The sequence below is a fragment of the Vidua chalybeata genome, chromosome 2, assembly GCF_026979565.1.
Source record: "Vidua chalybeata isolate OUT-0048 chromosome 2, bVidCha1 merged haplotype, whole genome shotgun sequence".
NCBI lineage: Eukaryota > Metazoa > Chordata > Aves > Passeriformes > Viduidae > Vidua > Vidua chalybeata.
The window spans coordinates 27,063,382-27,077,292 of NC_071531.1; the positions used below are offsets into that span (position 1 = coordinate 27,063,382).

Below are 13,911 nucleotides of genomic sequence, written 5' to 3' on the forward strand. Positions count from 1 at the left end.
ACATTCAATAATTATGTAGGATAAAATAGTCAAAAAATACCCTTTCTAGGAATAACTTGAAAGTTTGGGGTGACAGTTTCATTAGAGTGAAAACAGGAGAGAAAAAGTTACCAGGAGGGTATGTTTTGCACTCAGACAAGATACTTTCTTTAGGAAAACCTAGTGACTGTGCCAATTCAGAAAATATACAGAAGAATCAAGGTATTCTTTATGAAACAAACTGTGGTTTCTTTTATGAACCTCAGAACTACATATAGACAAATATACCTTTAGGAAAGGCATATGTCTCCTGTAAATCAGGACAAGAAGGAAGTATTTACATAGTCACAGGTAAAAAGCTCAGGGACCCAAGAGAGTCTTACCGCTTTCCCACCCATCTCAAGCATTTATTTCAGAGAGCTAATACGAGGTTTAATAACATGGCCTTTATTGATGACACAGAAAAGCGGATGTTTTAAAGTAACTAATTTTTCATAAACAGGAAAGAAAATTTTACTTCCTGTTACATAATTACATAAAATCTGTTTAAGTCACTAATGTACAAAAATAAAAAAAAAAAAGTTTGCATACTTCGTACCATCAAGAAGACCTAGGTAGCTGTATTTTCTATAAGAAAGGGAAAAATAAAACAAATTTGCATGGACAGAACTCAATAATATAAAACAATTAAATGTATGTTATAAAGAATTTTTATTATTTGTAAGCTCAGTCCTTGAGGATGGCTGGCTAAAGAAGTAGATCCTAGCAGGATCAAACCTTGCATATTTACACACAGAGGTGTAAAAGTAATATTGCCAGTTAATTGAAATACGCATTTTCAGTATTGTTCTGAAAATCGATGAAGTCTAGAAGCTAGATTTTAAATGCAGATGTTCACATTTCAAATAAAATACTTCTTGCATCCTGTATAATTAAGGCAAAGTATGTTATCTTTTGAAAATACCTTCTATAATAGTTTCTGCATAAAAATATGAAATAAAATATAAAACTATATATATTTAATGGTACACTGTTATGTATGGTCCAGCAGAATAAGGCACAAAAAGTAAATAGAATGCAAAAGCATATATAGAAGTTAATGTGTTATTTTAAGTGGAATATAGCAAAATTCAAGTAGTTCTGAGTATGCTCATTTCTTGCAATAGGAATACATTTTTTATATAAGTATCTCATGCTAAGCCTGATGTAGAAACATTCATCATATAAGCATAATCTATAATTTTTATCATTTTATGTATGTCATTTGTACAGTGGCTGTATTTAGAAATCTGATAGTTTTCAACCATCTGAAACAAGGCTCCTTAATGAGACAACTCGGCCTGAAATCCAAGTGTGAATTTTTCCATGAGGCAAAGTGTACTGGTTCCCCACCCAAATCACTTGAGCTGGGTGAGTTTTGTCTGCATGCTTAATATGAAGGTTAATATTTTCACTAACATAAATGACAATACACATCCTTAAGTTGGGCATATTTGCAAAGTTTGTTTTTACAGGTGGTGTTCACAGGCAAATTTTCTCTCTCTGAAGAGTTCCACAGAGAATTAGTGTACAGAATGGGCCACCTGCATCAGTACAATGGCATTATTGGTCAGAAACCTTTCAGGTGAGCTGGTATTTATTTTGGAAGTATGGTCTTTTTGTCAACAAGTAAGCATATGTGTATAAAGAACAGAGAACCTTAATATATTTTGGGTTGATAGAAGGCATGCATCAGCATCTGTTGTCTGACTGCAGCCTCAAAGCAGCAACTCCCCCCTACTGCACAAGTAGTATCTATAAGATTTTCACAAAGGAAGAGGAGAGCAGATGAAGCCTTTACTTCCTTCCCAAAGTTTCAGCTAATTTCTTCAGTCTTTTCTTCAGCTCTAGAGGAAACTTCTCGTAACACTTTTTGCAGACAGGCTTCATATCAAACTCAACAAATTTATTCCTAAGACAACAAAGCAAAAGAAACAAACAAAGTTTTAGCAGATGAGATACTGAAAAAAAGAATTTAAAAAAATTCTCCTATTCAATGTGCACAAGCAAAAAATTAACCCCCCAATTTATACAAATACATAAAGTTACTTTTACAAGTTATATACGCTGTAGACAGTGATTACAATACCCTGTTAAGTTATGCAGATTTTACCCAAAAGCTCATATTTATTAACTGTGTAATTTAGAAAGCCTTTCAAATCTAATTGTAGACTAAACGTAAGATAATGGAATAACAAGTTAGTATTTCAAGTTGCAGTTGCGTGAAAGATGTTCTGGTTTTGACTGCCATAAGTTCATGCAAAAGTGCAAAAAAACCCGTCCTTAGGACTAACCACAGAAGAAAGGAGCAGAGGTGGCGGTGAGAAGGAAAAGAAGTTTACAAACAGATTGGCTTTTTCTTTTTCTGCTTCTCTTTTTCCTTTGCGTCACGTTCCCGTTTGGCAAGTCGTCGCTTAAATTCATCTGGCATTTTCTCATAACAGTGTTTGCAGACAGGTTTTAGATCAATTTCAACAAACTTATCCCTTTAGAGTTAAACAAGAAAAAATAAAGGATGGAAAAGGAGAAGAGTTAGGAAGACTAACTGAAGGAAGACCTGAGGAGGCAGCTGAAAGAGATGGAAAGTACCAAGTGGAGCAAGAGGAAGAAAGACACATTTATTCCGTTGATACTGCTTACATGTTTTTCATACAGTAACAGCTACACTATAGCAACATCTACACTTCGAAGAGAACCACTGATATGTGTTGAAGACATCACACTTATCCATAAACTTACTTGAGGGTTAACTTAGTGTTGCAAGTTGAACAAGCAAAACAGTTCACACACCATGCCTTATTCAGAGCAGACACAACTAGGGAGATGGGAAAAAAGAAACCATTAGCCTTACCAATAAAAAGAAAAAGTTATTACAAAAAATTTAAGTTTACATATTCATGAGGTGTGAAGAACAGTCATTGATTCTTGTATCAAGTATTAAGGACCATAATAATAACGTGGCCAGACTGGCGAGGCACATTTTAGAGTGTAATGAGCAGGACTGTGAAGCACTAATACAGCTGTCCCTGAGGCAAGACCAGCTTAACCTATTTCTGCCTCCTATTTTTCACTTCCACTTCATCTCATATCCAGCTGATCTCAGGCAATGGTTCTGTGAGGCCAGGTTCCAACCTAATCAGGAAATGCTTCCAGTTTAAGAGCAATCCAGCACAATTGTGTTTATACAGTTTCATTTCTCAGATCCAGTTCAGACTGCATTGCAATCAACAGTTAACACTTTCCCAGGTGAAGTAAATAATGTGAAGCCAGCAGCCAGACACTGCTAGTAAATCAGCACTACCAAGGTGAAAAAAAACTGGACTCTCTTTATTCTTTGCTTTGAAGAGAAACTATTTCCTATTTGTTCTGTTGGTAAATCCAGTTCCTGTTCCTTCTCTCTTTCAGTACAGCTTTCCAGTTTCCCCTGCCAAAATTTTCCTAAGTTAGAGAATGCGGGACAATATTTTTCTTATCATGTTTTTCTCACTCAATCTCTCAATGTTTTTCTCAAAGTATTTTGTCAATAATAAGGAGAACCAAAGCATTGTTACGCAGAGGGCTTTTCCTGCACTATGGGGCAAGCATGTCCACACATACACAGTTACTCCACTACTTTTCAGAATAATACTAGACAGGTGAAAGTCTTTGCTCCCAAGCATCCTCAGTAATGCAGTCATAAACACCCTCCTGAAAAACTGCTGCTACAGATATTTGTTTCATCCAACAGAGCCAATACTGGATACCAAATCTGTGACAGCTGACTCAAAATTTGTGTGCAGAAATGAAAGAAGAAATGTAATTGAAGTCGTACACTGAAAATAAAGAAATTAGTGTATACTGATTTCAGTTCAGAGACCAAAACTTACAATACAGGTGTCGGACTATATATGAAAGCTTAGAATCATACAGATATGTAGTTATCAGAAAAGTTCAATTTCTGCTCATTCCTGTAGAATTTTCCTGAAAATGAGGACTCTTTCCTGTAAAGCATTTTGGACTGTCATTCTGAAGGCATAATGCAGTCCAGAAAATGTAAAGAAAGCACATCTACAGAATGTATGTCTTACCCTATAGTTACATGACTATAAACTAGTTTATGTCTCTTTTTGAATGTTAGAAGCTTCCTCCTACTTTGCTAATGCCTTTGGCTTAGATGAGGCTAACATAGTATTTACTTTGGATGGGGTAAATAGGCACATAGTGTCACATTATTTCAGGTAGAATAATTTGCTTTTGGCATTTTATCAGAGCTAGTTTAAAAAAAAAAAAAACAAAACAACAACCTCAAACCCACCCCCTTCTCCCCAAAAACCCAATCAAAAAAATAACAAAACAAACAAATTACTTGCAGTTCTGCCTTTACAGGACATATGTTTCGAAGTATGATCATTCCTGGTTTTGTGACATTATCATAAGCCTAGATTTTCAAAAGACAGGTGCTTGCAACAGATAGGTAAATATCTCCAGGATTCAAATATCTCCAGGATAATGGGAGCAAGGCATTTAAAAAAAAATCCTAACAGTTCCCACCTCAGTTTTTCAGTATCCAAATATTTTTTTTCAAATTTGGCTCATGATCCACAAATTCATTTGTGGAGATGCCTGTATGCTCCTTCTTACCCTTGCATGTGTTCTTTTTTGAAGGTGGTGTGGCAGGAAGCCACTTCTGAGCATCTTCCAGCATCCCTGATCTCTACATATCACTAAGGGGTTTCACAGTTTTCTTTGGCCATGGGGTGGTCTTCTACCATCATGAAATGATGTTAGGTTTTCCTACCATTTAGTCTCTGACTAATCCACTCTAATTTCTGGTCAAGAGAACATCTGTTTTTGTTTTAATGAAAACTGGGCTGCTTCTCCCTTACTTTCACTTTTAAAGAGAACTTCCATCAAAAAGGAACCTTAAGGAAACAGGGAAGTGCTTACCATCTCCTTCAATCACACGGTTGCAATGGAAACAAACATCACCAAATAGCTGAAGAAGAAAGAGAAGTAATGAATTTTTAATATAATGATTTTATTGAAGGTAACTTATCAAACTAGCAAAATAACTATGTTTCAGCTGATGGGCGCAATTGCTTTCCTGTTTGTTCCAGTGAAATAAAGAGAATGCTGGCAAGTCTGGTTTGGTTTTCTAAGTACATTTTGCATCATCTCATCACAAGAAGTCTTGATAATATTAAAGATTAAAACATGTATCTACTTTTGATTCTCTGTAAGTATGATTTTGTTTTGTTTCAAGATTTCTCTAATCCTGAAGATTTGAAATACAGCAATTGGTGTCATATACATATGGTTACTAACCAGAAAATGTAACATTTGGACTAACATGCATGACTAAAAAAAAAAGGAAAATTTCAGACAAAAAACAATAATTTTTTTCTAGTCTTAACATTTGTCCACAATATAATAAGAAGTGCCAAAAACTTAATGTATGTTTTTTTACTGTAGTAGTTTTTTACTGTTTTTATGTTTTTTTACTGTAGTAGTTAACCTCAGAAAAGACATCCACTCTACACACAGCTCTTGTCTGGTGTACGGACTTGGCCCATCCTAGCTGCAACAGTATTACTATGAACGTCACAGCATTTACAGTCTACAAGTGTGCCAGCACCAGTCATCTGCCCTTCATCACTAATGACCAATTAAGAATCCATCTGTAATTAGCAGATGCCATGCAACTCCCAAGTGTAACCCCTCCTCGTGTATTTATGTAAGCAAGGGAGGTGAATGTGACGTGACACAGATGGCTTCCAAAGAAAAATATGTCTATGCATCATGGGGTGGACTCCCCATCCAAGGGCATCTGGAGAGGGGTGGTGCTGCCACATGTAACTTCTACATACATGCAAGTGGTCACTAGAGGGTGTCTTCTGACAAATTTAGTCTTGGAAGTCTTTATCAGCCTAATGACTGAGCAACAGCATATATCAACACACAGTGTCTTACAGCAGCAGCTGCAGGGAAACCCATGCCACTCACTGAGGCCTCCAAAATGCAGTCAGTGAGTGACAAATCTTCTTTAACTTCTTAGGAGAGATTAGTTGTCATTAGCTGCTCTGATCCACAGACACGTCAAAGCCCCGTAAGAGCTCTACTTAAGTACCGCTAAGTTTGAAGAACAACTTGATACTGATTGTCCTGGCCAGCCTTTGTGAAATACCTGCAGTTTTCTTTTTTAATGCCACACAGATGAATAGGGAAACTTGTATAAATTAAACACAACAGAACATAAGCTAATTGCCATTACACCCAGAGGTGCCTTTAACAAAACAGAAGAATGTCCATGGTTTTCCTTCTCTATCTAATAAAACTTATTTGTGAGTTTACCAATTAATGCCATTTTAAAAATATGCAACCTTACCTGATTGTAGTGGGTTTCACAGTACGCCAAGCCTTTTCTCTCATAATGACGATGACCCAGGAATGGTTTTTCACATTTTGCACAAACAAAATGCTACAAAGAAAATTACAATACTTTTTTTTATCTTTTGGAAGTAATGTTATTTTTTTTCTGGAAAGCAAACTAACCATGTCCACTACTTGAACATGGCTGAAGTCTACTAAGCCATCTTGAAAAGCAGAGTTAAAACTTTTGTTTCTACATTTAGACCATTGAAATAATATTTCTTTTAATGTCTTCAACATTTAAATTCAAAAGTTACAAGACAAAATCAAGCAATGGAGTCTTAATTTTTATCAATGAACAGAATTAAAAGTTATTAAATAATCTGCATTATCATTATACCCTTGTGAAGAAAGCATTTCCTAGAGACTTTCAAAACAATAGAAGAAACTTATCTAATTAAAATGGACGATGTAGAAATAAATCTTGTATGTGGCCTTGAAATATAAACCCTCACATGAACTGTTAAAGAAATATGTACCTAGGGGTATTATGATGCCTAGTAACATGGGTGGCACAGATTTGACTGCTTTTCCACATGTACTGCTTTGAGCTCTGAAATTTTATTTTGTAAGGACCTTGCTGGGCTTCCTTTGAATTACTGATTTTAGTTTCACAGTCAAAGCTCCTCTGTAAGGTGGCAAGTAACTCCTATTTCACAGTGGAAGACTGGCCACAATAAGGTTGAAGAGGGTTTTGGAGAAGGCATTTATAATCATTGCTGCAAACTTTGAGAATCCTTTCATTGAAATTGAACAGCAAAAACACAGATAATAAGGTTTACATTTGTAAGAGAGATCCTATTGCATCTGATGTTTACCTCCACATGCCATTGTTTGCCCATAGCATTCACCACACGGCCTTCAATTGGTCTCCTACATGCTCCACAGATGGGGACACCCATTTTGTCATGGCAGGGTAAGCAGTAGAGTTCTCCTTTCAGCTCACGAGCATCAGCAGTAAGTTCCTTCCTGTTCAAAAGTTAATGAATTGAGAGCATGAATAAAGGCACTCAAAAATGTCAATTCTTGAGAGTTTCTACTCTCAAGTAAAAAGTGAAGTAAAAAAAAATAGCATTTGCTTTAGAAATTGTATTTATACTACAGTAATGCAGCAGCATCAAATATAACAGAATTCAACACAGCTCACTCCTGATCTCAGTAAGCTGAGAACAGGCTGCAAAGCGAGGTGCACCAAGTCTCTCTGGAAACAGCTACTGACCTATTGTCATTCTGCTTAAGCAGCACAAATCTGTGTGTGAAAGCTGCACATGTTTGGTTTATATTCTGGCACTTATCACCAGTTTATTTTAGATTTGCATAACTTCAACTGAAAGTAGAATGTAGTCCTCTATATCTAGTCACATTTTCCTTGTACGAAACTTCAGAGCAAGAGAACTACAGACCCACATTTCCCATTCATTTCCCATTGCAGAATCTTATAAACTCTACTTTTTAGTAATTTGCATGGTTAGATACTGAGAACAGCTAATCCTTAAAGGTGACTGTAATCACAAATACTCTCAACTGGTTGCCACTGATATAACACTACATACTGTTATTCAAATCAGCTTTTGCTGTGGCACTGAAATAGCTTCCTTTGCAGCAGAAATAAACTAAGAATCCATGCTATGTCCTACAATGCTCCATTCTCCAATGCTCATCCTACATCTCTGCATCAGTGCAGAATGTGGAAATGTGCAGTTTCATGTGTTGCAGTTGCAGAAGATGATAAAATGAGACAGGAGAAGGCTTCTAAAAACGACAGGCTTTAAAAAGAGAGAACAAAGTTTGGATGCCGTTGAACTAAAAAAAAAACATAGGCAAGATAGTTATTCAAGCAACAAAAAGAGAACCACTTCTCCTCCTAGCAGAATGGTGAGCTATCATTCCACTACTATAGAAATGGTATCTGTGTTGATACTTTGTATTTTGTAAGGTACCGCCTTGTCCTGTAGACTCCAATCTTTCTCTAGTCCCCAGCAGGTCAGCTGTTGTTTGAACCCCACTAAGCCAAAAGCAAGTAACACATATCTGGCCACAAGACATCCAAACCCCATCCCCTCTTGTCAGTTGTACAGGACAAGTTTTCACTTTAAATCGATGAAGCAAATAAGCCCAGCATTTTCCTGTTTCCCTTTGCAGAACTCAGGTTACCCGCAGTTTGCACAGTTGAAATGATCAGGGTGATAAGGATCATTTTTGAATATGAGAGGCTGTTCATCAATAATAGCATGACACTTCTGGCAAATGTACTTTCCCAGGCCTCTGGCTTTTTCCTTGTTATGGCAAGGACGGCAGAGATGTCTGAAACGGCATAAAAAAAGAGAGGTAAGTACTACAGTGCAAAATATAAACCAAAAATCTCTCAGAACTTCATTTCAATCAGCTCTTTTTTGAGTCTTACTAAAACAACTTCCTTGCTAAGGCAAACCAAGTTCAAAACACCAAAATGATTGTGCAAGCTGAGTGTGATCATTTAATTTTCTGTCACCAGAGAAGTATAATTTCTTCACCTGAGTTAAAGCTGTATTGAAACACAGAAAACAAGGTTTCTTATAGATTCTCGTTGATGAATGTTTTACTTTCAAAATCTTAAAAATATAGATTAGAAGCTGTATGAGCACACAGGTCCTACTTCTGTAGATAATTCTGTGTATTGTATTATACATAAGAAGCCAATGGCCATATAATCCACTGGTAAAACATTCTTTTGATCATAGCTGGCACAAATATCTGATTCTGTGAAGGGTCTTACTGAACATTAAGCAATTATTAAATATGGTGCCAAACCAGACCAAAATTGGAGAACCAAGTTAGAAAAAGAAAGTAAACATTTTTATTTAAAAAAAATACAATGCTTCTGTATCTGAAAGTTTTCTCTCTTATTACATATAACAATGACCCCAAAAGGTCACTGGGTAAAGAAAATGTTTGCCATGAAACTTGGTGTTGAAGCAGGCAAAATGTCAATATTTCAAGATCTTGTGATCTTGTGGTTTTGTGATGCATGATTAGACCATGTCACAATGCTTCAGTTGCTCCATTCAAGCTGGAAAGCCTCAGGAACCAAAACCTCTCAGTCCCACTATTGGTTCATTTAATTTATGGTCAGTTAACAGAAGGAAGGGTGGAGATTTACCTGCCAGCATTCTTGACAAATCCAATATCAGCCAATACTGCTTGGCAGATATCACAGCAGAAGCAGTCTGGATGCCAGCTATTGTTCATGGCTTTAATAACACGACCAATAATGAACTCACCTGTAAGTAACACAACACCAGGATGTAAAACACCATACTAGACAAACTTAAAAGTAACTCACAAATGAATCACTACCATGACTACAATCATCATTCCTTTCCTTTCCCCAGAATCTGGTAGGACACATTGCTTTCAATATCACAGTTCTGATTCCAAACCCTGGAAATTTGGGGTTGTTTGTTGTTTTTTGTTATGGGTTAAAAGAAAACATTTTTGCTGATATAGCACAATCTCCTATTTATGTACAAGTCCTTTGACATGCATACTCCACCTTCTCCCTGCAATAAACCTATTTTGGTCCCTTTCACTGGTTTTACTTATCTGTTCTCAAGCTTTTAAGAAATGTATGGAGTACTTAATATAATAAGGGCTTTCTTGTGTCCTAATAATTTTTCTCCTTCTTTTCCTTAAGAGTATGACAATTTTAACTTGCCACATACATAGCAGAGGTTTCTACTCCACTAGGACCAAGCCTTGAAGTACAACAGAACTGAGCTTGGGTGGCTGTGGACTTCCTGCAAAAAAACTCCCATAGAGTCCAAATGCAAAGGTGCAGTGAAGCTGCAGAACAGTAAATCCAACACACACAACTTCTGACCTACCACTAGGAGTCCTGTCCCATAAGGCATTAAAAAAATAGTGTGAGAACTAGTGTTTGGCATGCAGTGTGACTGTACTGCACAGGCAGTGATGTCCATCACATGTAACTTAATTGTTCTCTATGCTGATGGACAGTGTAGCCAGGGGTTCTGAGCAGTGCAAAATGTGTTGGGAGGTCAGCTTCCCAGTGCTGTCAGAGGCTGAGTTCTGGCTTTGGGGAACAACTCCAAGAGCTGCCAAAGGGGATAAATCAGGCAGGTAACGGTGTGGACGATAACATCCAGCATGCGCCTCTGTAGCATTCCCATGAAGTCATGGCTTTTCAAGAACAAATCCAATGGAGTCCAGGCATGTCAGGAATGCTCAAGGCCTCATCACTGACAACAGCCCCATTGACTTTGTCTGTGTTAATTAAGCACAAGAAGTGGAAAATCCCAGCTCTGAGCAAGACCTTGATGAGGTTTTAAGGGAGCTGGCAATACCAGGAGAGAGGAAAGGAGAAGGTGGAGCCGTGCCAGCTGTGCAGGAGAAATCCTGGAGACAGGCAGTATAGCTCCTCACAAATTGCCACCAACTCATTTCTTCCTCTTCCTCTGCTTGTTCACATCTGTAGCCTTAAATTCACAGGTCCATAGCATCTGCTTCCCTCTCCCTTGGTGTTCAATGCCTCCCTCCACAAAAGGAAAGGCCTCACTGAGATAAATTAAAGCTTTTCAACTTGCCAAAGGTGCCAAAGAAACAAGGGCTTCCAGAGCAGTTTAGAGAATAGTCAAATAATAGCTTCCCAGCTCTGGCCCAGAAAAATGTGTGACACACAGGGGAAAAAGAAAACATGCAAGTGATTACAGCATGGCAGATGCACAAGCATCAACAGTGGCAAATAAAAAACAACCCTCAGTATCATGTAGGATGGACATAAGACACTGAAGCCTGAAAGTTATTTGTTTCCAAAAAATCAGTGGGGGCCCAGCTGACCATCACTTGATTATAACACTAGATGATGAATATTGTCTCAGGTTCTGTGAAGTAGGACAGCACAGGTGGGTTACAGGAGTCAAAGCAGATGACAAAGTCTTGTTGCATGGTTTCAGCTACATGAGAAGGGACAAATGTCAGCACATAGAGATGTACCGATATAAATAATCAGGAGTATTATATATAATAGTATATACAATCAGGACTTTATGAATGGTCTGTTCATTGGACCATTAGCTCAACAGCTAAATTATTTACTAAAAGAATGCAAATTTTATTTTTAAATCCTACTGGTTTATGACCTTTAGAAAATGCAACTCCCCAGTTTTTCTGAAGTCTAGCTCATTCCTGAAGTTCAGATACTCAGCTGAACATAAGCACCTCCCAGGAAATAGATACAAGGGCAGAACATCTTCCCCCAGTGACACTCCCATTTGTGATCAGTGTGAAGTATTTCACCTTAAAACTTACCACATTGATGGCAGCAAGGGGCAAAAAGCATTTGAAAATCATGTTCACAGTACTTCCTCCCTTCAAACTGCAAATAGAAAGAGGGATGAGGAACTTGCACTTAACATAAATGCTGTAACAGCCTGGTGTGTTTCCAGATAAAATTAGGTAGTAAAACATGAGGGCTGAGCAAAAAAAAACCAGACCATGGGCTACATGTGCTAGGCATTACATCCACCCACTTTAATTCACCTACTAGTTAGCATGTAATGTTAATAGCACACTATTTCTCCAGTACTGCTGAGAGTGTAAGGCATTTTCTGTCACCCATTTACATCACAAGAGACGTCTAAATTTTTGACAGACTACTGAAACTGAAGCAACCAAACTCATTCTGAACAGGAAATTAGCTAACAAACAGCCTTGGCCAGCAGGAGGGGAGAAGGATTTTTCCCAAACCTATTTGATGTCTTCCTCACCATACACTTCCTGTCAGAATGACCCAGCATAGCAGAGGGTGGAGGTTGGGGTAGGAAGAACACCCAGGGGCAGAAATCTTTGCAGTTTATGGAGCAGTTCAGCCAAAACATGAAGGGAAATAAGCTTTTTCTTTCATGATGCTTATTTCATAGAATCATAAAATCATTTAGGTTTGGAAAGACCCTTAAGATAATCAAGTCCAAATATTAAAGAGCAAAGTTCACTACATTGATCAAATTAAATTGATTTTAAGGGATTTGAATTTTATCACAGCTTACATAAGTTCAGCTACAGTTCAAGCTTTAATTGAAAAAAAAAACCCTATGGAATAAAAAGATTCAACAGTACTGCCAACAACAGCAAATATGTGCTGAAATGAAGGGAAATATTTAGATACTTTCAGGCACCATTATTATTAGACACAAATGCCAATGAGCATGTCAAAACCAGGTAGACAATATCAGGTATGCTATAAAATGTTTGGATTTCAATGTCTCAGTTTAAACAGTGGAACAAGGAGGCCAGCAGGAAACCCCGCTTCTTTCTTTTCACTGGCCCTAAGACAAAACCAAGTGAGTAGCATAAAATACTACCCACAAAGTAAGGTTTTGTGCATGGACAGAGAATACAGAAATGTGTTTCAAGATTACCTGTTGTATAATATGAAATGACAAGGATCAAATACAATATAAATATAATAAATACTCTTGCAACTGGCAAGATGGGGATCTAATAAAACATTTCACTAGATATTTATGGTTAGAAAACTGTGCCCAACCTGAATTGCACCTATTAGGAACAGAAGGACATTAACTCAGTACAGACCTTTTCAGAAGCCTCTGTCAGAAATTTATCAAGTGTTATTCCAGTGTAATACTCTAAAACATATTACTTTTTAGTTTGGGCTTTTAAAAAAATGGTAAAATTGAGAGGTACAGGGCTATTACTTTCTCAAGGAGTAATGGAAATTACTCATTCATTGTGAATTGTACTTGCTTCCTGCATGATAAAGTCCTTTCCAAACAGAAAAAAAAAAATTGAAAGCTTCCTGTTCTGTTTAAACAGGTGGTCCAATGGGGGATGCTTAGGTTTGCTCAGATTTCAAAGCCACCACATGTTGATCTGAACAGACCAAACAAGTTTTCTTCCCCTCTTTGTTTGCGTCAGGCAGGTTGGTCTTCAGTCTTGTTTCTATTTTCAACCTCTGCTCCTTTGTGCTGCCCTTTGTGGATGACCCAGCAGTTATTATCACAGAAAGCCTTGAGCTTCTGTAACAAATCTTACAGTACATAGTTTAAAAGTAAGGTCATTTCACTGTTGTATGCTGAAGGTCCACGAGGCAAATGGCTCTACATAAAAAATCTCACTGTGAAATAACCTCCAGCTTACCTGCATGTTTTTAGCTAACTTAAGTGAAAAGTCATGCACAAAAACTGAAACTTTAGAGATTGTTTCTATAAGGCAGCTTTTGGTAAAAAACATTTTAAGAAAACACTCAAGGTATAACTGGAATAGAAACTAACATAACCATCTGTTCTGCCATTAGTACAGGACTGTGCACTGCTACCTATAGAGAAACTCTACAATAGCAGCCCTAGGGAACACACACTTTCCAGGTGGTGGAGTACAAGCAGACTAGAATTGCTACCACTTCACACTTAACAGCAAAGAACACAGAACTCTACTGGAATGTGCTTGTGCTAAGTTCTGTTTAGATTG

The 13,911-nt window shown here is 37.4% G+C and overlaps 1 protein-coding gene across 6 annotated transcripts in view; it reads right to left on the minus strand.

The window, feature by feature from the left end:
- Positions 1-403: 403 nt before the first annotated feature.
- The window catches only part of LIMS1 (LIM zinc finger domain containing 1), a 67,931-nt gene continuing 54,423 nt past the window's right edge, over positions 404-13,911 (minus strand). For 5 of the 6 annotated variants that reach the window (XM_053935596.1, XM_053935598.1, XM_053935597.1 and 2 more), the window contains exons 3-10: positions 11,734-11,800; positions 9,566-9,686; positions 8,581-8,730; positions 7,245-7,395; positions 6,383-6,475; positions 4,945-4,993; positions 2,758-2,833; positions 404-1,930 (exon numbers count right to left, since the gene is read on the minus strand). In XM_053935596.1, the coding sequence (XP_053791571.1) occupies positions 1,816-1,930; positions 2,758-2,833; positions 4,945-4,993; positions 6,383-6,475; positions 7,245-7,395; positions 8,581-8,730; positions 9,566-9,686; positions 11,734-11,800 (822 nt within the window). In that variant the 3' untranslated portion in view covers positions 404-1,815. Of the gene's footprint in view, positions 1,931-2,312; positions 2,505-2,757; positions 2,834-4,944; positions 4,994-6,382; positions 6,476-7,244; positions 7,396-8,580; positions 8,731-9,565; positions 9,687-11,733; positions 11,801-13,911 lie in introns of all 6 variants that reach the window. The other variant, XM_053935601.1, reaches the window with a different exon arrangement.